This window comes from Strix uralensis, chromosome 3, assembly GCF_047716275.1.
Source record: "Strix uralensis isolate ZFMK-TIS-50842 chromosome 3, bStrUra1, whole genome shotgun sequence".
NCBI lineage: Eukaryota > Metazoa > Chordata > Aves > Strigiformes > Strigidae > Strix > Strix uralensis.
This window is the reverse complement of record NC_133974.1, coordinates 128582423-128607072: the sequence shown is the minus strand read 5'-3', so window position 1 is coordinate 128607072 and position 24650 is coordinate 128582423. Positions and strand designations below refer to the sequence as shown.

The window sequence follows — 24650 nt, the reverse complement described above, 5'->3', positions numbered from 1 at the left end:
AAAAATAAAACGTTACTTCTGCACGAAAGGAGCTCCAAAACACTGTTGTACAGTGTAGCTCTGTGCTGATGCTTTCTTTCAACCATTGCTACCTTCTCTTAGGAAGCATTTCTGTAGGAAAAAATAACTCCTTCCCTTATAAATTTCACTTTTAAACTAGGCAGCTTCATTAGTATTAAAAGCAGTTTGATCCATTGCTGTGGCCCAAATCCCAGATGAGACTTACACCTTCCTCAGGCTCTCCACCTTGGTGTAATATTAAAAATGTAAGCAAACATCTCTGCTCGGTGTACACAGAGAAACTGATTTACAAACGTGCGGTTTGCAGCTTTCTTTTTAATGATGTTTCTTATCAATGTTCTTGGCTGAAAGACTGACTATAGTAAATCAGAAGCTTCAAAGCGGTTGTGGCAGCTTCATTTGACATAAAAATTAAAATACTACAAATGGCGAGCGTCGCATTCTCAGAGCTGATTGTTCCCAGTTTTACTCTGTTTACCTGGTTTTGAAAGCAAAAAAGCATATTAGGGGACATTCTGCGGAGATGTTTGTGGCCCCTGCTCCTGTTTGACCTCATTAAGAAATGCTCAGACAGCAAAGGGGTGCAGGAGCTCCAAGAGGAACAGGAGCTATTTTGTAGCAGGGATCTCTACCAGGCTTTTTTGGCCAAACTAAATATTTCGCAGAATCGCAGAATCATCTAGGTTGGAAAAGACCTTGAAGATCATCTAGTCCAACCATTAACCTAATATTGACAGTTCCGAACTACACCAGATCCCTAAGTGCTATGTCAGCCTGCCTCTTGAACACCTCCAGGGATGGGGACTCCACCCCTGCCCTGGGCAGCCCATTCCAAGACCTAACAACCCCTTCTGGAAAGAAATGCTTCCTAATATCCAGTCTGACCCTGCCCTGGCACAACTTGAGGCCATTCCCTCTTGTCCTATTGCTTATTACTTGGTTCAAGAGACTCATCCCCAGCTCTCTGCACCCTCCTTTCAGGGAGTTGTAGAGGGCGATGAGGTCTCCCCTCAGCCTCCTCTTCTCCAGACTAAACCCCCCAGTTCCCTCAGCTGCTCCTCGTACGACCTGTGCTCCAGACCCTGCACCAGCTTCGTTGCCCTTCTCTGGACACGCATTTCCCCCAGTTTCAAAGTCTTTAGGTGATGAGACCACTTCTGTTTCATGCTGTTGTGCCTCTGCATGCACAGTATATCTTCAGGCTCTTGTCATGCTCATCCCCGTGGCTGGTGCTCCCATCTGTATTGCTGCCTGCAGTTGGTTTGCCTTCTGCAGTGAAAGTCATCCCTACACGTGTCCTGTGATGGTCCTCTTCCATCGTTGAAGTCCCACCTGGAACTCCTGTTTGCTTCAGAAAGGCCGTGCGCTTCTCTAGGGTGGATGGTCGTTCTGGCTGCGGGTAGACTGGTGTGGAAGGTGATTAGTTGTAGGGCTTGCATGTCTGTTTGTCCTCGTCAGCGGTGCTGGAGGTTTGCATTTGGGGCTGGCTGCTGTAGTGGGTGGCTGGAGCAGCAGGGCAGTAGTTCTCCCCCTTAATTTTCTTGCAGACAAATGCCTGTAGACCTCCCCCATCCAGCACACCCACCCTCCTCCATCCTTCAGCTCCGTAGTGTACAGATTTCTCCGGCTCTGTGCAGCTGGGTGAGGGGGGAATGTGTGAGCAGAAAGGAAACTTTATTGTGACAGACAAGCTGGAAGATTGACACAGTCTTCGTAGATATATTAAAAAATAAATGGCTCTGCTTCAGCCTGTGAAGTCTGATCCTCATATATTAGCTGCATGAGCTGAGAGGTGGGGGAAGAGCTCTTTTATTTTCTGGTTTGTTTGCTTTCTGCCTGTATAATCTCAAAGGGTTTTGCCTGCCTGCAAACCTTAATGTATTGTGGAATAGCTTGAGCAGAATAATGTATAGTTTAGGCAATGTATGGATACACTGATTTTATTGGCAAAGTACAACAATAAAATTATTACTTCCCTGTTTGTCTGCTGACCGTGAAACACTGGCATATTATAAATGCTGCTCTGCTGGTAAAATCTTACTCTATCAGGTATTTCAGAATAATAACGTGCCTAAGAAAAGCAATTTTTGCCAATGATACGCTGTAAACAATTACAATAGTTTTGATATTTTATAAACCATTTCATAACCATCTTCAGTATCCTGCTTAAAGAGCCACCTGTGATGGGCTTGTAAAAACTAAAACCTAAAAGCTAATAACTGCATTAAAATTTACCTATTTATGTGAAGTGTCTGGTGCAGTGATAGAGGGTTGCTAACGAGGCACCATGAAAATGCTAAATCAGGAAGTTCTGAAAAAAAGATGACAAGAAAAAACATTTCCCATTTATTGAGCTGAGAAGTTTTAAAATTAGTGTTTAATAATGGAAGACTAAAGGAATGGAGTTAAACATTTAATGAGTGAAATGCATCTAGAAATTATACCAGGGGCAGTTTTATACAGAAAAACCCAAGCAAGAATTTGGTACTTGGGCTGTTCCCTAAAACTCCTCCGTGTTGTTAAGTAGTAAATTAATAATTTAAGTCATTAAGCTTCAGCTTTTGAGCAGCTACACCTTGAACTGCAAGTTAACTCACCCTTAGCAGAAAGAGGGAAATCTTTTGTGATTATTTCTTTTATTCACATTTTACACTTTCTTTTTAAAATGGTTTTATGGTCATTCCTTTATTTGCTTGTTGGCTGGTGGGTGTTGTGAATTTGAAATGCATCACCATACCTCTGTTCTTAGTGTCTACAAACGTAGAATGACCTTGAATGAGATCAGATTTACTAGTATATTCCTTCCCCCTTGCTCAGTAGTTGCAGCTTGTCCCTTTCAAAAACAAAGAACCAAGGGGTTGGGGGGGGGGGGGGGGGGGGGGAAGTCAAGAGAAGCTTTTTCTTTCTCTGAAGTTGCCAACAGCCAAGTGTCAACACTTCTGAATAGAAATCTTCCTTGGAAAGTTTCAACCTGAAGGGAACTGCTGTAGTCGTGGTCTGAAATTATGGTCTTTCCTAATGAAAGTGCTCACACAACCTTATCTCTGCATGCAGAAGCAATTTTTAAACTAGCCATGCTATTTCCTTTTTTCTAGGTCTTAATAGTTCACAGTTTATTATAGTAGCTAAAACACATGTAAAAAAATAACTCTCTTTCTGAACTCCTGGGTAAAGCCATTCTGCTTGTTTCAATCACCTGCTATCATCCTGTTTATCAGTGGATAAAATCTCAGCACCTACTTGATGGTTCAGTTGCCTGAAATGCTGTAGGGAGGGTTTACTGGAGTCACCGTCTGGCAGCTGTGACATTCAACAGAAATTATCCAATCTGTCCGTCTTGTTCCCACAACTGGAGAAAATTACTGTGATCAAAATGGAAAGAAGAGTAGTTAACCTTTTATTTACTTCTCAGTAGGGTGGTTTTATAAAGCAGTTGGGAAGTTTAGCTCTTCTGGGTTTCAGTTTTCTATCAGAGCCGATTCCTCTGTGTCTCTGGGCACTGGGATTCTCTGACATGCTTTTATTTGCTGAATTATCAATACTTTCTGGCAAATGTAAAGAAAAATTCTGGAAGTGTTCAAAATTATGCCTCAGCATGTAAGCCACCTTTTTAAGTAGTAGAGACTAGGACTTGGCAGATGATGTCTGGATTAAAAAAAAAAAAAACCAAAACAAAACCACCACCCCACCAGCATACATTTTAATGTTAGTTTGTCCATTTTAAAGTAGACTTTGCTATAGGTTAGAGGGAAATAATCAAAGACAGCTTGGACAAAGAATAATGGTGTGAATTCTGTAAGATTTGTAAATTAAAATATTCTGGAGTGTACCAACAGCAGATGTTGCTTGGAAACCTGTCCCATATGGGACAAACACAACCGAACCAGTGGGACCAGCGGTACTGCAGTTGAAAGCATTGACCTAATGCCTGTTTGTGGCAACATTGCAAAAAATAGTGCCACTGTTTATTGCTGCTGCTGCTAGAGCTGCTGGTATATATTGGAGGGGATGATAAGGAAGGGAAAAGATGTATCTGCCACCATAACTCATTCTGTTGTGTTCACACATGCTGTAGAAGATGATGTTAGGAAAGTAAATGTGCTCCCTACTAGTCAAGTTGGGGGGGATTAAAATAAAAAGTCATAACAGCTTTTAGTTTGTAGATTTCTTTTCAAGTTTTTTTTTTTCCCCTCCAGGCTTTTAACTTCATTTTTCTTGTAGCACTTTAGAGACTTTGATTGATTGCAGCATCTGATTTTGATGAGTCCAGAGGAGTCATACCTAAGATATTCCTTGACTGTACTTTCTCCTTTTGTTCATTATAAGTTTCTTCAAACAGAATATTTTGTTTCATTGCATGGCATCTCTATCTGGTCTGATGTGAGAGGAAAGCGCATTCTTTGAATAACTAACACATAGATCACAACTTTTCTTCTCTTAAAATGGTTGCTGAGAAAAGACTTAAAGTACTAACTAGACAAAAAAAGATGACCTGTGTATCACCATCAATGTGCTGAGGTTTTGTGTAGTGAACTTTCCCAGTGAGCAGACCTTCAGGGAGTGAGAACAACTGTTTCAAAGTTGTGCAATATTTACAGTTGTACAGCCCTAAAGATTTAGGGTATTTGTGAAAACATTTCCTTTATCCTACATGTAGATTGCAGTAGATACATAACAAGCATTCAGTGCATCCTTTTCATTTTTTCCTTTAGTCCAGGTACTTCAAAATTTAACCTTTACTACTTTTCACTTTTAATTATCAAAGATTTAGCATATTATGTGATTTCCAGTTATAAACCTTTTCTTACAATATTACTTCTACCCTTGTGTCTAGGTACAATACCAGAATGGATTGTCTTGCAATGTAATAGTTTTGCAGAGTCATGACATAAGTAAAAAGATTACCACAGGATCTCTAATTTGTTTTTGAATCTTATTTTTTATTTCCTGCAGATGTGATCCATACGGTTGGGCCGATTGCAAGAGGCCATCTCACCGACACTCATAAAGAAAACTTGGCAAATTGCTATAAATCCTCTCTGAAACTGGCAAAAGAAAACAACATCAGATCAATTGTAAGTACTGTATGAGAACACGTTATTTCTTCTGATTTGTATCTTTGTTTCCTTGCTTGTAGAATAACTACAATGGTAGGCTTCCAGAAGGATTTCTTATTGTATGTGATGTGAAAAAGCAAGAAACTAAACATAATTTGGGCCAAATAGTTGCTTAGAGGAAAGGGATGTGCTTATATTAGGAGTTAGAGAAAGTTGGCCTGGTAGTAGGGGTGCAAACAACTGTCTCATTAAGAAAGGGAGGAAGCTGTTCCCACGGCTCATTCTTAGACTGTATCATTTATTTAAAAAGACTTTAGCAGCCGCTGATCAGGAGGATAACTGCATGCGATATTGCCCCCTAAATGGCTGAGAAGTGATTAATTTGTTGTTTATTCTGTCTGTTAACGTTTCTTCCTGAAAATAAAGGTATTGGTCAAGTGGCACTGTTTATAGCCCACCCTCACCCAAATCAATCATAAAATAACCTGTTGTATGATATTCCATTGAATTATAAAGGTTCCTTGATTGCTTGAAATACACGTTACATGTCTGTACCAAAAAAGGCCAGATTTTCCAAGTCCACAGAGGAAAGGAGCTGTTCCCTCTCCATCTCTGGAGCTTTGATTCTGTAGCTCAAACTGTTGCAGCTGAAGTCTTCAGATATCCATAGATTAATTCCTGGTACGTTTAACAGAGAAGGAAGTTAACACCTGGGCCTGACTTCACACCTTTTGGGTCATTTTGGCTGCTTGTGTGATAGCACATATGTTTGTCAACTTAGTACACGCAGACGCTTAATCTAGAGACTGTTCGTTGGACCAGTGATGTTATATCAGGATGAAATATTCAGTAAAGGAAAGCTATTAACATTGAGAAGTCACAAATGGAAAATAAAGCTTTCTGAGGAGAGGGGCAGGACAGTCGTAGGGCTTTGAGCCCGAGTTAGATGTGCCCTTCAGAGTCAAACCTGATGAATATTGCTTATTTCTTTCTTGTTGCTGTAAACTGTGCTCTTCACACTTTCTGCTAATGAAATCCTCTCTGTACGTCTCAAAATGGTGTCCAGTGAGCCCTGTCTTTGCCATTATCCAGCCATGAAAGACAGGTGGTGCCCAATTTAGTTGTTACTTGATTTTTATTTTTTTTTCTTGTAATGCTAGGCACATAAGTTAGAACTGAAAGCAACTTGGGGGAGGGGGGGGGAATATTTTGAACTCCTCTCTGAGATTGTTTAAATACACAAGGATCTCTCTATGCTGCTGTGATTCTTATTGGAGCAGGTAAGATCTCAGTGCTGTTGCTCCTATGTTCATCCTTTTTCCTGCCTTTAGACTCTGGGCAATTACATGCTGCTTCTGGAGCATTCAGGTTACTGAGAATAAAGTTCCTAACATGAGGTGGGGGGAAAAAGGAAAGGAAGGAAGGAAAAGCAGCTAATGAAATGGCGTGAAAAAAGAATATTGAAATAACAAAGGAAAAAGTGCAGTGGGCATTGATCAATGCTGTAATTGTAATTACAGGCATTCTGTAATTTTAGGACATTCTAGGTGGTAGCTTGGTATTTAACATGGAATAATAGAGTGGTCATACTCATGGTTTTCACGAGAACTAGCCTGATATCTTAGTAAGAAAAGATGACCACAGGAGAAATCATCCACAGATTATTTCCTTGCTGGTTAAGAGCGATTGACTGTGCACCTGTTTGAGATAAAAAATACTCGACACCCAGACTTGCAGAACACAGCTGCACAAGCTGAACAGGAGCCAAGAGCCATTCATTCATACCAGCATTAAGAAGCTTAGCAAGCAATATGGATTTTAAAGTCCACATGACAGATCATGGAATGTTCTGAGAAGCCCTAAGTCCAGTGATTTCAGTGATGCTTTGGGAAGTGAAGGCTACTTGAGTGTCTACCCTAACGAACAATTGAAGCCTGGAGCAAAGTAAAATGTATAATTCATTCAATTAAGGAGCAGTAGATTACTGTGAGTCTGAAGAAAAGAATGCAAAGTACAAGTGGGTTCACAAGATCCAGTACAGTAGACATAAAGGGAAAGGAAATAAAATGAATAAAATTGTCTACAGACTCCTGAGGCTTACAGAGACCCAGTAGAGAGAACAGAAATACTCGGATTGACTCAAATAGACAACATCGGAGTGTGGACTGGATTATGGTAACAGATACATTGGCAATAGGGAGAAGGCAAACAAAAATTGTGCAGGGGGAGGGGGGGAAGCTTACCTGTGTAAAATAGGATAAAATCAGCTGTGCTGATTAATGGCATCTTTTGATTGGTCTTTAACAAGAAGGTGAAGTAAGTATGGGAAAGAGGAAAATGAGGAATTTTAAAATAGGTACTGACTAAAGGCAGGAAAAGCAGTGTATATTTATAATGTATAAATAGGCATTGATGATAGCAAGTTGTGGTATACTAAAAGAATTAACTAAACCAGAAAGTGTCAAAGCACTAGCAGTTGTAGTAAGTGAGCAGGAAGGCATTAAAGGATTGTAACAACATGAATGTGTTACTTATCTTCGAAACAAAAAGAACAGAAAGTCTAGAAATGAATGCAGAAAGAGGACACACACACACACACACACACCCCATTTCAAATTGTTTTGAACATGAATGGTGTCGTAGGAATTAGAGTTGCTGGAGGCGTTATGAATGAAGAGTAACGATGAATGGCAATGTATCAAGTTGGACAGAAGTGTGCAGGATGACTCAGGGTGCACCGCTAAACGCAGTTTAATTTAACATCTTTATTAATGATTTTTGAAGAGTACATAAACAGCTCATTAATTACATTTACAAATGATACTACATTAGGCAGTGTTGCAAACACTAGAAAAGGACAGAGATATATGATGACAATTGATTACAGAGACTGTGAATATAACCTCATCCAGCATCCGCTACAACACCAGAAGGGAGTTTTTGCGTCCACTTCAGTGGAAGATAGGTCACAACCAGAGCTGAGAGCTACAGCGTAACTGGGCATGGGAAAAGATGAAGTAGAGTATGGTGGGGAAGAATAACCCCAGTTTGCAAATAGTCACAGGGAGAAGCGTGCTGGAAAACCAGAGCAATGAGGAAATGGTCTTGAATAATAAGTCTCAAATTAGATATGCTTACAGCAGTCGCTTGTTTTGTTTCAGTATTACATATTTTTGAGCTGCCTATAGAGAAATGATGGGTGCCATAAAAGTTGTGGTTTCTGTTCAAAATGGGCTGGGGAGAACAGGAATAAGATTTGGAATAGATCAAATGCCACATATATGTGTACATACATAGATGTTTTACATACTGAGGAAGGGAAGCAATAATGAAATAACTGTGTAAATTGTGAGATGCAGCTTTTTTATGGAGGGGGCTAGAGAAGAATGTCACTGTGTGTATGACAAAAATGTCAATTAAATGGTGTAGCTCATATTAATTTGGGCTGTGTTTGTATCCAAGGTGTCCAGGCGTGGATCACAGCAACTCTGTGCTAACTCTTGGGGGAGCACTGAAATCTCATCTGGAAATGTTATCATCTCAGTGTATAAAAGAAAGATGTGATGGGTAAAACCAGAAATGAGATGAGGGAATATAATGAAATGCCAGTCAGCATGATTCCCAAGGTTCATAATTCACCAGCAGCCCAGCCATGGGCCGAGGATTTGCATAGCCATTAAGGCAGAAAGAAGAGCCTCAGGAACAAATTTGATTGTCCGCAGGATCGTTCAGAGAAATCAAACAGCCCCTGACATTTGTCTCCCGTGCCTGTTTTCTCAAACCTTTTATGCTCAATATGAGGTTTCAAATGCCATATGAGCTATTTTCATACAGGAGTTTCTCTCTTAGGTCATCTACTCCATCTACCTTTTAGGTTACCGAAGTAAAGTTTGTGTTTGTACTTGTTATCTGGCGTTCCCAAAACCACGCGTTGCTTTTTTTTCTTTCATGTTTGTTTACATAGCTGTGCCCACTGTAAGGACGCTTGAGCTGCTCTCTGACTGTTTGTGTGGTCATTGGTGCTGGGTGAACCTTTTGTGTTGTGCAAGTCTTATTTATACAATCCTCTGTCTGGTGAAGAGGATACTTGAGACATTGTTTCTGTTTATCTCCACTTAAGTTGGTACAGATCAATGGGAGAAAAAATATTTAAGGTAATACAAGGAGTTTATCTGAGGATTAAATAGTTGACATTTAAGCAAATTAAGTTTCTTAACTATTCAGATAATTTCCTAGTAATGTAAAAAATTGTATTTTGATGCTGGTCTCTTTAACACATCGGTAGCAATTGCTGCCCTGCATCAATTAAACCTCCTCTTGTCTGAAACACTGGGAATACATTATAGGCTCTAAATCTTCACTAAAAGAAGAAATGGTGAAAATAGTCCAAGAGATACTTCTTCTGTTTTCCTGTATTGGTTTTCTAAATAAGAGTCTTACAGGCCAATTAATTGTTAGGTTATCAGACAGACTGGGGGTGTTGTAATCGCTGTTTCCAGGGATTAAATTGCTCCCCTCTTCACACATTGTTTGAAGTTATTTACTCTGTGTGCTCTGACTTTTTCGGAGGACCTCCTGTCCTGCTTTTCTTTGCATACGCTGCTTTGAAGCCATCTGACGCCCTGGAACTTTTCTGAACATCAAGCACTTCCCTGCCACATGCTTCCTTCAGACTTCGCTTGTTGCTAAAAAATCTCAAGCAGTTGATGTCAGTCGAAGCCAGGATTGCAGTTAAACAGAAACTTTATGAACTACACAGAAAATAAAAAAAGGCACCGTGCATTGTTGTGGGTGGGATCCGAGTCAAAAGTGTGGCTTGCAGAGAAGGGAAGTTGGTGCTGATCCCTCACGCAGAAGGCCGGGCAGGCTTCCTCTGTGATGGTTATGGAGACGGAGAAGTTTTATTCAGGAGTACAGCCCTGATGTTGTTCAGGGCTGTGTTTGGCATTGCAGTCTTCAGGATCGCTTCATGTTGGCAGGGGGTGAATTGTAAAGCTTTAACAAGAAGCATTTCTTTAGACCTTGCGCTCTGACCTCTACCTCTAGGGAGAATTATGGCTGGGCCGGGGGGGCTGGAGGAAATCCTCAAAGAATGTGGCTTTGTGAGTTGCAGAAGGAGCCTGCTTGTCACCAACAAATATATTAACAGGGTTAAATACAAAATACAAAAATTTTCCTGGGAAGAGTTCATGCTATTCTAGCATCTTACTGATTTAGTTTGCGTAAATAAACGTGCACCAAAAATATCAGTCTGTCCTTCTGCCTGGATGTTTGTGCTGTGAATGCAAAAGGTAGTCTTGCTCCAGAGAAAGCCTCTTAGCTGGGCTCTACTTCTCGGCATAACCACCCTGCTCTGTCTAAAGTATATAAAAGCAAAAGGCTGTCTAGAAATACCTCAGAAGTAAGAGGACCTATTCAAGGGCTGATTTGCTCATCCTCAGGTCGAGTGGAAAAGCCATCGCTTGGCGGTGGGGTGGCTAGTGACCTGTAATGATGGGATATTTCTGGGAGAGTAGGTTGTCTCTTTTGTCTCTGGCTCAAGTGGGTCCCTCCTGTGCATGCAGCTTACGCTGCGTCTTGGTTAGGGTTATTACAGAAGAATGCTAACTAAGATCAGGAAGCACTTTTTGAAGTCCACGTTGTGCCTCTGTTTCTGGGGTCTTAAATCAATGTACACAGTGCATCTTACTAGCTGTGCATATGCAGTGCTTTTAAATTAAAGTATTATTTGAGGCTTTGTTAGACAAATATTCCTTTCGTATAAATATTAAGTTAGTCTACAGGGAGTTTCGACTCATATCCTTTTGGTAGGTGTTTTTCACAAACAAAGGTCACTTACTTTAATTGTATTTGTTGTCTGGATAATGGCAAAACTAATACCAATACTAATAAAACTTGTTTGTACGGAAGCACCACCGAATCGTTATTCAGAGCAGCATTTAAAAATACATCAAGAAGGGTACCTGTCACTTCTCTGTTTATAGCACTTAAGAAATAACCAAATTGTCTTTTTAAGTGTCTTAAATGTTTGTCCCCACCTGTAATTTGGGATTTAAAAACCAGACTTTGCAGCTGTGCGCTGATATCCTTGGTATGCATTCATCTTTAAAAGGATGTTGTACTTCTGATAGGCTGCAGTGTTTCTTCGAGCTTTGTTTGAGTGGAGACATGTTTAACCTCTGTGATGCCTGAATCTTCAATTATAACTCGTGGACTTAAATTTTTAATATTAATTTCAAACCCAGAGTCTTCTCAGCTCCTCCTCTTCTAAATTGTAAAATTAATGAAAGAGGAATTTTACTTGAACTGTAGAAAGGCACTTAGAATGAGGTACTGTAATGTATTGGTCTAAGAGATTGTATTACAGTCTTGCCTTTACCTGATTTGTTCTCTCATGATGCAGAGTTATGTTTTAGGGAAAAGTGAAGTGATGTTTTTTATTTTTAAGGAAACTTATTTCTTGCTGAGAGTGTTGCCATAGCAATGAGTTACAAGTCTGAAATTCCTAAAGGTTGACTTTATTCTATCATCTGGTTTTTCGATATAGATTCATATCCATCAATCAGAAGATTTGCTTTGGAAGAAAATTTCCGCAGCATCATAAATCCACTTAATTTGTTCCTTTGAAACACTTGTTTAACTTGATATGACTGATCTTACATTTTCGAACTCAGTTTTCTCTCCAGCTTAACCTTTTTCATTTTTTTGCTTATTAACTTTCTTCTCTTTAATTTTTAAAGATATTATCTGGAAAATATATATCTACTACACTAAGTTTTTAAGTTTGCTTAATTACCGTGTTGGCTTTTTACATCTGCATCACATGAGGCAGTTGTGATCTTTCATTTTGGTTCCAGAAATTGCTATAGCTGGCCATGCTTTTATTAACCCAAGGTGAACCTGCTTCTTTGTGTTGCATGTGCTCCCAACCATTTCTTCCAAAATGATCTTGGCAGATTGAATTACAATCCTGTTTCTTCTATAAGGATTTCATTAAATGAGATGTATTCAGCAAGATCAAATGTAAATTGTTACACCTGAACAGAGATGCTCATTCAACCAAGAAAGGTTGAGGAATGATTGTAGCCCTAGGCAGAAGTTCCTCAGAGAATAGGCTGGAGTTTGTAGTGGATCATTCACCGGAATTGAGTTGACAACATCGCCCTGTTGTGGGGAAAACCAAGAAAGGAGCAGCTGTAGAGTGACAATTAAACAGGAAGGATGTGTGAAGTTTATTGCTCTACTTTAGTAGGACTAACTGGACCACTGTGTTCAGAGCAGGGAACTGGAAGATGGTGTGTCAGCCAGGGGTGATTATGGAGTTAGAAACAGCACCAAGAGTAGAGTGAAAGAAAAAGTTTAAGTCCAGAGAATAGAAGACAGAAAAAAAAAAAAAAAAAAAAAAACAACCAAAAACCAAACCAAACCAAAACAAAAAAACAAACAAACAAAAAAAAAAAACCACCAAACCTCAGAAAAGTCTGCCAAAGAGTAAAAGCTAATAAACTATTGTCTGTCTGGACAAGAAGTGACAGCCTGAATTTATAGGAACGGAGTTTTAGGTTAGAGATGATGAGGAATTTCCTAGTTGAAGGATGGTAAAGCTTTCGGAAAATTGTTTAGGAGAATTATGGCTTCACCAGTATCTGTACGTGGGCCATCACAAGTTTTTTTGGAAACCCAGGTTCTTAACGCATTAAGCGCTGCCAAAAGCCCAACGGTTGCAAAAGGCAGAAGGTTGAGCTCCGGCAGTGAGGCTGTTGCAGCCTTGGGGAAATGGGCAGGTAGCCTAGTCACTGCGGGCGCTGCCTGTACAGTGCAGACTCCTGACCAGGGAGATCCCTCCCCACCACGCTCCCATCCTGGGTGTTCAGAAGTGTTTTGAGTACAGACAGGGACAGGTACAGCCCCAAACTGAGCAAGTGCTTGAACTTCTACCAACAGACAGGTCTCAGGATGGTGGGGCTTAGATACTGCACCAAGTGGCATTAACAGAGGACAAAAGCCCCTGTAGCCCTTCCACCCACCCAGGTCATCTTCTACCTGGCCACAAACAACTGTCTAGATAGTATAAATAAATAACAGTGGTGCTTTAATAAGCAGATTGCATTACAAGGGAGTCTCAGTTCTCCATTTTGTTGTTCTGTGATGTCACTGTTGTAGCTGTTCTGCACTGAGGTGGTTTTGTGATGGGAGAAGGGAGAAAGGCTAGTTATTTTTGTAGAGTTTAACGAAACACTGACTCTACATTTAAGAAAAAAAATGAGATCTGGTGGAATAAAAAAGAAAATTGCTTGTTCAGTAGTAAGTTCTGCAAGTTTATGTGATGGGTTTAATGTGTGCTAATTCACCAATCACCATGTGGGAATCCAGTCCTTAAAAGGATGAAACTTTCTGGAAACACTGCCTGTTGGCTCGATAATTGGGGAACTGTCTCATTAGGGAAGGACAAAGTACAGATCTGTCAGACAGTGGACCACAATGCTAGTTATATGAGACAGCTCATAAAAACTAGGGATTGCTGGAAGGTCTACACCATAAAGTGCAGGGGAAGAGATTGTTTGATGTTTCTGTACAGAGGAAATTGTACTGAAAAAAACTCTTCATTTTGATTGAAAAAGAAAAAAATTGTAAAAATGGACTAGAGGAATTCTTAGTTGCATGCAAATCTCGGCTCTATGGACTCAAGTGCATAAGATGCTTGTCTTTATTTGAATAGCAGGTTCTTATAATGGAAATTCATAGTAAAAGTTGATGGCATAATACCAATTCCTAACAAAGCCCATAGAGCTGGTGGGCTGTGGCCATCAGGCTCTGTGCAAAAAGTGATTGTTGTCCTTCTACTTTGCTTCCTTTCGTTGACCTCTTCCCTGTCATCTTGTTTGCAGTTTGCAGGCTCTTTGGGAGGGCTTGTATTTGCTCTGTAAGAACAGTCTGTGTGTGCTAAGAAGGTGCAATCCCTGTTGAGACTCGTGGGATTCACAGCAATAACAGTAATGGAAAATAATAGTTGCGACAGGGTCTTTTTTTTTTTTTTTTTTTACGCAGACTGCAGTGACTCTCACCATCACCAGAAGTGGAGTCAAATTCTGCTGAAATTAGAAATTGCTTATTCACAGGTTTTTATGCTGGAGGTACCCTTCGTGGCGCCTAGAAATGTACAAAGAGCTGTCTGGCAGATAGTGACTTGTCACTACCAGATTTTTTCCTCGCGGTTTAATGGTGAGGAAAAGACTGCGTGATGCTGCGTTTTAGCACTGCGTGGTGCTCGCAAGGTCCCTGTCACTTGGCATTTTTCATCTGATAATTTTGAAGTGCTTCTGTACATCCCATTTGTTTTTTTAAACATTGCTTTAATTTACTATGCAAAGAAAAAATATAGGATGAATGTTGTATCTGCTTTTTTACTTGAAATCAAGCTATTTTTCAAATAGCAGATTAAAAAAATATTTTGAACACTTTTTTATATTTATATTGCTAATATAAAGCAAAGAAATAAAAAACTAAAAGCATAAATTTTTTTCTGTGGATCAGATGGGCGTCATAATACTTTACTAAGTTAAAAAAAAATTTCATTACGGCGTAATATCTGTTTAGGATCAGAGTAAATATATTGGAAAGTCGTTCTGAAAAATAAACAGAAGGGGCATGCTTTCATGAGTCTTGTTTGCCAGCTCATTAAATATGTTTTCCCTGAATTGCTACTGGTCACTTGGAGCTACATTCATTGTATAGAAATGGTGTATTATGTCATAGCTACATACAAAGAAACAGCCATGATCAGTAGTTAGCTACAAAATTTATACCCTTACCTGAGAGGTGTTTTTATATTATTCCAGCATGATGATGTCACATTATCGTTTAAGGCTTGTACAGTGTAAAACCACTGTAATTTGAATAATATAGTTAATGTGACTGTTACTTCAGTTTGTATTCTGATGAAATATTCATATTTTTTTTGTCTGAAGAACTGTTCTCACCAAATATAAACTACATGCAGTCCATATTCGAGTGAACAGTTTAGCAGCCTTATTTTTTCAAAGCTGACTTGCTTATGGATGAAAACAAATATAACAAATACAGTTAGTAGTTTTGGTAAAGAAAACTATGATAAAAAAGATGCATATTGTAGCATGACTTCCTGTGGTTTGTCATAGGAGGATATCACTGCAAGGGGGGAGATTTTTTTTTTAAAAATTGGGATAATTATAGGTGAATGATTTTTTCTTTTTCTCTTCTTATGCCTTTCCTAAAAGATGACTACCTAAGTTAAAGCTATATGCTAAGAACACACATTTCTGTAGACTGCAGTTAGCTTGAGCGTTTGCTTTACTAGTGGTCTTATTAAAAATTATTATTTATTCTGTTCACATTGGAATGTAGAATATGTTACACTGCAAATGTTTTATTTTTCTAAGGAAATAAATCAGCATATTGATGGGGTTTGTGAGTTGTCATACCTTTCTGAGATTTCTCTGGCATATACTGGCTGGATTAAATCTTTATGAATTAAATCTCGACCTGTGTGTGTTCCACACAACCGTGCACTTTCAGAAGAGGAGCAGACATCATGAGACAATGGTTTTTGTTCATACCAAATGACATAGTTTGGACAGAAACCTTGGATGATGATGATCTCAGCTGAGAAAATTTAAGTAGTGTTGGGGCAGAGTTATCTACTAACGTGTCCTCCTTGAACAGCTGATCCATAAACACAATGCAGTTCTTCCCCCTGCTTTTGCAAAAATGAGGAAAACTGCACATCTGTCGGAGCCTATATGAAAGGTGAGAGAGGGTAAGCCCAACAAGTTTTTATATTTATTACCTGTTGGTATTCCTTGTGGAACGTGTCCCTCCCTGAGTCAAGCATAGATAAGTCAGCCTTTGTGCAGGAAATTTTGCTACCATAGTAGTGATGAGATTATTCCTCCTAGCCTACAAGCAGATGAGGCTGTTTCAGTACGACCTCTCTGTGCTCTTTATTTTCACCTGCCCTGGATTTGTCTATGTCCACCCTTGTAAATGTGCTCCTTTGTGTTTTGGCATGTTGGAACCGAAACGTTTCCATCTCCCTGTCAAATCCCTGAAGCTGAACATCTGAGTGTTTGCATGATACAGAAAGCTTTGTACCTGTCTGCCTCCTGCAGAAGGAGGAAATGTTGCTATTAATGATTCTGGGTTACTAAAATGTTTTTCATACTGATCTTAAATCTCCATCTCTGATTCAGTTCTCATTTATGTCCTTTTTAAGTTCTTATGTGAGCATCTTTTCTAACTGGATCATTGCAGATCAGAATCTTTGTTTTGCAAAGCAAAATACACGATGGTGCAAAGCATTTCTTCATACATCTGTTACATGCAGGCATTGCATTTTCTTATCTGTTCTTCCATTCTCAAATACACCAAGACTAAGTTTGGTGACAAGGACAAGCTCAAGACATTGAACTGTCATTCTTTCTTTCTGCTGAATTAATGTCTCCCTTGCATTCTAATTCCCCTGTTTATGTAGCCTGGTGCCATTTTTTCTTTCTTTAACAGAGAAACACAGCATTCCAAATGTTATATTATTACTTCAACCTTGAGCTGTTATGTTTGTTGTTGACTGTAGCTTTGTTCCTTTTAAGTGTTTACATACTTCCCTTCTTTGATAACTCAAAGTGTGTTTCATAATGTTTAAATTCCATAGGACACTTATTTATCCTAATCTCTTCCCATCTCCCTTCTGTTCTGCATTCTCACATGTCTTCGTTATTTCACCGATTGGAATCATCTGCAAAATTACTAAGGGTCTTTGACTATCAGAGCTGCTGAGTCGCATTATATAGAAGCAAAGTTGTATCCAGACCTAACTAAAAGAGCAGATACGTAAAGATTCTCATTTGGTTATCTCACTAACATGTCTTTTCTCCATTGCTCTGCACAGAGATGAGGAGCGTGGCATATAAACAGAGTTTCTGATGCAATATTAGTATCTGAATTCACCAGTTCAGAAAATGCAGCAACTTGTTTTCTTAGGAAAGTGAGCAAGCCTCTAGCACCATATCCAGGTGTATTTGAAATAAAATACAAAAATGTTGCTAAAAGATGGGAATAAAAAAAAAAAAAAAATAATTAGACTGCGAACCATTTGGTGATCCAAGAAACATACTGCTAAAAAACCTGCAAGGTGGTGATGCTGTGTGACATTGGTTCATGCAAATAAGCTGCTGTCTAAGAAGATGTATATCCATCATACTTCATTTTAGGACTCCACTCCTAGAAACTAATGACATTAATGACAGCTAATTCTACCTTGGCCCGATGGTGGTGGTGACTACAGCTTGTAATCGGGCGTTAGAAACAACCCACTTGATAAGTTCAAGATGCTGAGCCAAATCAGCTACTGCACTGTTGACTTTAATTAAAATTGCTGGTGATCGATGTTTTTAAAAGCACGAACTGCCGGTGTTCTTCATCACCATTTATTGTGCTTCATTTCAGTGGTGCATCTGTTTTCCTCATTTATGGTTGGTAGGGGGAATCTTTTGCCATTGTCATGTGTTTGTCCTAAGTTGGATTTATTTTTTGGAAGGCCTAATCCAGTGTCATCAACATCATCTGAAGGATTTCTGCACGTACCAGAGACAATCAAAATAACTTATCCCATTTTGGCTAAATACTCATGAATCTCAACCAAAAAGAGCTCTGTGATAGCTGCACCACCTGTAGTCCCTGAACTGAGTAGTTTGAATGCTTTAGTACAATTTATTGTCATACATTTCCTTTGCAGTGCAGATGTACTTTAAGTAAATGAAACCATTTTTCTTTATTATCTCCTTGTTAAGAAAACCAGCCCTTGCCTTTTCCCCAAGTGTAGGGCTTCTCTGAATAAATATGCAAAATATCATTTCACAGAATGACATTCTACCGAATCCCTTTGTACTTAGTCCTGCCAGAGGAGGGAGAGCTGCGAGGGTTTATAAAACAAATTCATGCACCTTGCAGGTCTTTATGAGGTAGTTTGGGGAGAATAATGGAATGCTACACAAGTGTCAGGGAAATTTTGGTTAAATGACAGGCTCTAGAAAAGTCTGTGGAGTACAAAATACAAAGTTAAACTCTCACTAGTACCTAAATAACAGCCTGGATTTAAAAGCATTTCCAGCCAAATAAAATGTTAGATAGATTGGGCTGAATCATGAAAGATTTTGTTAGTTAAAGATAACAATTCCCTTGTAATTCTGATTTGTGAATAGTAGCTATTTCAGAAGTTAAATCCAAAAGGGAGAATAGCAAATAGGCAGGAATACTCAGGCATGAATGCAACATAAGTATAGATCAGGAAGAGCTTGAAAAATCCTACCCAAGGCAAAGTTGTAAATTGTATGAACGCTGTGGAGAGGGATAATTAGAAGCAGATGCTGTAGTTCTTTGGACTTACAGCAGGACCGGTGGCAGGCGTTGGGAAGGCTGAAGTCAAAGACTTGCTAAAAGCATATATATAACCATTTCATGCATTATGAACATACAGGTGATGATGTTTAATTAAACTGCTCCTAGAAAGACTTACTAGATGCTTTGTGCATACGTTTTTCACCTTGGGGTATGCTTAAGAGCATGACAGCACCAAGGTCAGCAGTGAAGTTTTCACCGAGATGTTTGCATGTCTTATCTTAGTGTCTTCTCATATGCAAAACAGGCTGAATTTCATTAGAGAAATGGCAGCTGATCAAGATTACGCACTCTTCCAAAAATTAGTAAGCAATAGTGGTAGCATTAATAGTCCTAAGATCTCTCCATTGGTAGGAAGAACTGGTTTACAGTGACAAGAAACATTAACTGTTAGGAATGCATGTCCAGATCTTTGCCTTAAAAAGGTCTCTGGAAATCTTCTGTGCCTCTAGACTATACGTTTGGTTCTTTTTCTTTCTTTGAATGGTTCAGGAGATATTATTTTTGTAAATCCTATGGTTTCTGTGGATGTCAGGGAAAGCACTGTCCTGAAGGACTTAGAATTAGAGACTATGAGCTAAGTTCATGTCAAATGATAGCTCACTTAGCATAAGAATGGTTTTTTATTTGTAAAATTTTGGAAGGCATGAAGTATATAAGTAAAGGGTATATGTCTAGTGGGCCACTTTCCTATTTTTCCCAAGGTTTTTCTAGAGTGTTTCTAGCGTGTTTATTTAGCTCTTCCAGAATACATTGTTCTGATGTTTTATACTGAAGAATAAATAGATCAAACCCCTTTAATGCAGCAGGCTCTCTTAATGGTGAAGAGTAGGCTTGCAGCTATACCACTATCCTCTTCTGAGGTATTATCAGGAGAAATAAAGCCTTTTAAGGGCTCTTGAACACAATAGTATTGAGCAATTGCTGGGTGCAATTGTATTTTTTTACAAAAACAAAAACTATGAAATTGTTTGACTTTCAAATAGACTGATTGTAAGTGTATTGGGTTTGCCTGGGAAGGCTTTGGTAGCGGGGGGGCTACAGGGGTGGCTTCTGTGAGAAGCTGCTAGAAGCCTCCCCTGTGTCTGACAGAGCTGACGCCAGCCGGCTCCAAGAGGACCTGTCTCTGGCCATTGCTGAGCCCATCAGCAACAGTGGTAGTGCCTCTGGGATAACATATTTAAGAAGGGGGGAAAAAACTGTGGGAGAGCAATGGCAGCTGGAGAGAGGAGTGAGAGAAACAGCTCTGCAGACACCAAAGTCGGTAAAGAAAGAGGAGCAGGAGGTGCTCCAGGTGCTGGAGCAGAGATTCCCCTTCAGCCTGTGGTGCAGCCCATGGTGAGGCAGCTGTGACCTGCAGCCCGTGGAGGCCACAAATGGACCAGAGATCCACCTGGAGCCCATGGGGGACCCCACGCCGGAGCGGGTGGATGTGCCTGAAGGAGTCTGTGACCCTGTGGGAAGCCTGTGCTGGAGCAGGCTCCTGGCAGGAGCTGTGGCCCCGTGGAGAGAGGAGCCCACGCTGGAGCAGGTTTGCTGGTAGGACTGATGACCCCGTGGGGGACCCACGCTGGAGCAGGTCCTGAAGAACTGCAGCCTGTGGGAAGGACTCACGTGGGAGGAAGTTCATGAAGGACTGTCTCCCATGGGGAAGGACCCCACACCTGGAGCAGGGGAAGAGAGTGAGGAGTCCTCCCCCTGAGGAGGAAGGAGTGGCAGAGACAATGTGTGATGAGCTGACCTCAACACCCATCCCTCTGCACCGCTGGATGGGAGGAGGTAGAGAAATTGGGAGTACAGCTGAGCCCGGGAAGAAGGGAAGGCTGGGGGGAAGGTGATTTTTAAGATCTGTTTTATTTTTCATTACCCTACTTTGATTTGATTGGCAATAAATCACTTTTCCTGAGTCTCTTTTGCCCATGACGGTAATTGGTGAATGATCTCTCCCTGTCCTTCTCTCCACCCACAAGCCTTTCATTGTATTCTCTCTCCCCTGTCCAGTTGAGGAGGGGACAGATAGACTGGCTTTGGTGGGCACCTGGTGTCCAGCCAGGGTCAAGCCACCACAGTAAGTGTGCTTTTTCCCTACCATTGTGGATGAAAAACTTGGGCTCAGCTGAAGCTATTGGAGTCAAGCTGCCATGTTCTGTATCTGAAGTAAACCTTGTAAACTCTCAGCGCCCATAATGACTTCAGTTGGCATAACTGCAATCGATAAGTAATAATCAAATCTCAGACTGGAGAAGGGAAGGCTCTGTAAATGTTCTGGTACATTGCTCATCACTGTGTTGATGTCAGAAAACAGCACCAGTGGAAATGATCAAAGTGGGGCAATATTCTGCAGCAGAAGAGTGTCAAAAATCTAAGTTTCTGCAAAAAATTTACATGATTTTCTATAAATTTTCATTTCTAATGTGACATGAATCATCGTCTACTTGGGGTTTCACTGCAGAAGTGCTCAGCTGTTGCTGCAAGCCATTTGAATATGCTTATTGCAGATCATGGTCCCGGGCTTCCAATCAGTTCAATGTAACAAAAATGATTAAAGGCTTACAGAAAGTAGTAATTTAAAAGACAAAAATGCTGGTATACTTTGAAAGCTATAAGACGACTTTTGCCATAAGGAGTACTGACAGACAAAGCCCCAGCAGTGGAAGAGTTGCAAATAATGGGATGTGTGCTGAGGGCTAACTGCAGGAGTAAGCCCTGCCTCGTTCAGTGTGATGCTCTGTCTGCAAGGAAGTGTTTGACGTGGGTAGATTTCAGATTCATAAACTGTAGCAGGTAATACAGTGTGCACAGAGAACCCGGGCTGATCTTAGGTTTGCTTTATTTTGCTTGACTTCGTTTTAACCTTTTTTCCTGGTAAAGTAACATGAAAGCATATAAATGTGGTTGACAGGCTAGTGTGTGAGAGTTTCATGGAGGAGGCTTTGTGTCCTGTTTAGATTGACTTGAGAGAGGGTTAAAAACCTTGACACACTACAGACTTGGAGACATTCCTGTAGTAAAGTCCAGCATGGAAAAAGACACGATTTAAGGGGATAGGAAATTAAATTTAGAGGGACTCTGATTATGGGATCACTGACAGAAACATCATTGACAGAGTGAAGAATAATGTAATTTTTTAAAAAAATGAAAATTTAGGCTATCAGATTAGATAGATGATCTGGTTGCAGAATGTAGTTTGAGACACAGTACCCTTGGAACAGGAAGGAGGCAGAATAGATAGTGAGTGTTGGAATTTTTTTTTAATTATTTTTATTTTTTTAAGTGAATTCTGTGTCAAGGTAAAACAAAAGCTTGGATGTTTTGGGAGAAGCCTTGGGAGGTGACCTGAAGGTTGCAGCCTCTCTGAAAAAAAAAAAAACAGGATGAGAGGCTAGTGAAGAAAGAAGAAAAATGGAGGCTCTCTGAAAGGGAAGGGGGAAAAGACAGTAAGGTTTTACAAGGTACTTTCTCATAGTACTACTTGGAAAGGTTTATTTTTTTCCTTGGAAAAGCAGATGGGCAGGTGTGGACAGGGGCAGACCCGAGGAGAAGACAGTTCCATGCAAAGCAGTGGCAAGAGTGCCCTGGTGACACTATAGAGGCCACATACATAAATATTTAGATGGAAAGTGAAGTTTACTCCAATGTGCATGATGCAGCTGTGGTGAAACAGGTATCTCTGAATCCTAATTACTCACTTTCCACCCAGTACTTAACTGGTGTGGGCTGGAGGAGTGTGGAAGCCCACAGGGATGCATGTAAAAATAGTAGGGACTGTCAATGGAAATCATAACCTGACTCATTAATGCAGCCTTCGTGGCAGCAGGAAGAAAACTGTAACTTTTCCCTGGCACATAGAGAGTCAGTAATTAGCCAGTGACATTGTCAGTGTTGCACTAGTATTTTTATAGTAGCTACGGATGAGCTGTTCTTAGGTGACTCGTCGTTCCATTGTAGAAACTTGTGCTTTAGTCCACACAGAGTTTTGAAATGAAGCAGATGGGAGAAAATCCTAGACTTTTCTGAAGCAGATGGATAGGAAAAGCCTGACCTAACAAAGTGGCACATCCCGAGCAACAACTACTGCGCATGCTGCTGAGCAGTAGCAGCCCCACTGGGCTCCTGCTTTGAGTAAGAGGGATTCACCTCTTGGTGCTGCTCCTAGAAGCCTTGGCACAACATCACGGAGGTGCAACACCATCCTCTGTGCTTGTAGGCTGCAAGTGCCGAGGGGCTCTCGGTCTGCGGGCCGGCACGCGAAGCTCATTTCTTAGCCCGCTCTTGAGGCTGCTGGAGTGCTGGCTGCTACTTCACCGGGGGGGAAAAATGGTTTCTATGAGCTTGTTCCCCTGCTCCTTCTTTTATAGTTGACACGGAAGGTTGTAGGACAGATTACAAATACATTAGAAGCATGTTACTGTAAGACACTTGAGTGCATCTTACACATTTTCCCAACAGATGCAGATTTCCACATTGTTGTTATTTTTGTCATTATATAGGCAATGTTTAAAATAAGGGTAGTTTTGAAAAGTCTTTTTATGCTATTACCAAAGTTTGTAATGTGAGCACAGCAGCTTAGCCTGAAGTATTTTTAATTAGGGGTGTTTTGTTTTTTTTACGTTGTTATGGAATAAATGGATAAACGGAATAAACGGAGAAAGGCTAATTGACTTACCTTGCTCAGTTTATTGGAATGCTTTTGATAACATTTGACATCATTTTATTAAGCATGATGGAAAAGGAAGAGTGGTGGAATGTTTTGTTCTTCCTGGTGTGTTATTTTTGGTAAGCGTCTAGGGTGCATTTAGATAAACTACTGTGCTAAGTCTGAGCAAGAAAGACCTAAATATCCAGTGAATTACTCCTATTTGCATTGAGAAATTAACTGTAATTAGCATTCAAGTTTTAATGATATTGTATTTGTGAAGCTGATAAGGCCTCTGGGAGTGTGATTGCAAGAAACTTCTATTGTTTACTACATGCAAATCTAACCACTTAGCTTTAATTAGAGGTTGAAACCTGGAGCAATTATCAGCAGTTGCTTTAGTATTAATGAGCTTGACAGAGCTGTCCATCATGGTGTTTTATATGATTGAGAATTAGAATATTGAATCCCTGTTGGTTCACTGTTCAAAGAACTTGCAGCCTTCATCAAGCAAAACCATTTCATTTAGTATGCCATACATTTTGTTAGTTCCAGTCATTGGAAAGACTGAAATCCTTATAAATTTGTATAGCTGCTATTTTCTGCATGATGGTTTGAGAATATATGAGAGAATTTCTTTTAAGGCATACGTTGCCAATATTTTTTTAAAAAATAAATGGTTCTAAGAGCAGTTATATGGTTGCAATATAAAATTTAGTTGCCTGATAGCCGAATAATACAGTTTCCAGTAACTGTTGACTGATGAGTTTCCTCACAAAATTAGCTGATGTCTCCTCTTATGTGATGGTGTTGGATGCTTTCTTTCACATTCTGGTTTTAATAGAGAACAAGAAAGATGTAAGGCAAAGAGAGAAATGCCTAGCCTCTTAAATGTTTTTTATTTTACTCTCAATGGAAGCACTAACCATTAGTGACTTCTGTTGCTGCTCTTTAATGTTTTTTTTGAAAAAGCAGCTTTTGTGTCAAAGAAGTAAAAAGTTCCCACAGAAGATCTATATAGAGGAAAAAAAAATTAGAAAATGTTGCTTGAAGTTAGTACTTTTGGTAAACACTGTTGAAAGTTTTCTATTTTTGGACTATTTGTGAAACAATTCACCCTTCCACAAGCTTTTACGCAGTTAGAATAGATACTTTATGGAGGTATATATAAAATAATTACATGTAATAGATGCTTTGTATTTGTAATTTTTTTATTGCAGTTTGATAGATAGCAAAATACAATTGTGAACTTTCTCGTGCCCTCGCAGGTGAGGCTGAAATGAAACCACTGATGGTGTTTTTAGCATCTCTCCGTATTCCTTAGGATGTAAAAAGCTTTGCCATATTGAATGACAGTGCAATGCTATCTAAACTACTGACCGCTGGGGCATAAAATGCCCTTTTAGTCACATGCATATTTAAATACTAGACGTTATAGTTTTTCCAACAGAGATGAGAGATTGGAAGCATTTACAGAACGTGATTTTATGAGGTGCTGTTGAACA

At 39.9% G+C, this 24650-nt stretch overlaps 1 protein-coding gene across 3 annotated transcripts in view; it reads left to right on the top strand.

The window, feature by feature from the left end:
* The window catches only part of MACROD2 (mono-ADP ribosylhydrolase 2), a 901307-nt gene that overhangs the window by 517786 nt on the left and 358871 nt on the right, over positions 1 to 24650 (top strand). For all 3 annotated transcript variants that reach the window (XM_074864379.1, XM_074864378.1, XM_074864376.1), the window contains exon 6: positions 4975 to 5096. In XM_074864379.1, the coding sequence (XP_074720480.1) occupies positions 4975 to 5096 (122 nt within the window). The remainder of the gene's footprint in view (positions 1 to 4974; positions 5097 to 24650) is intronic.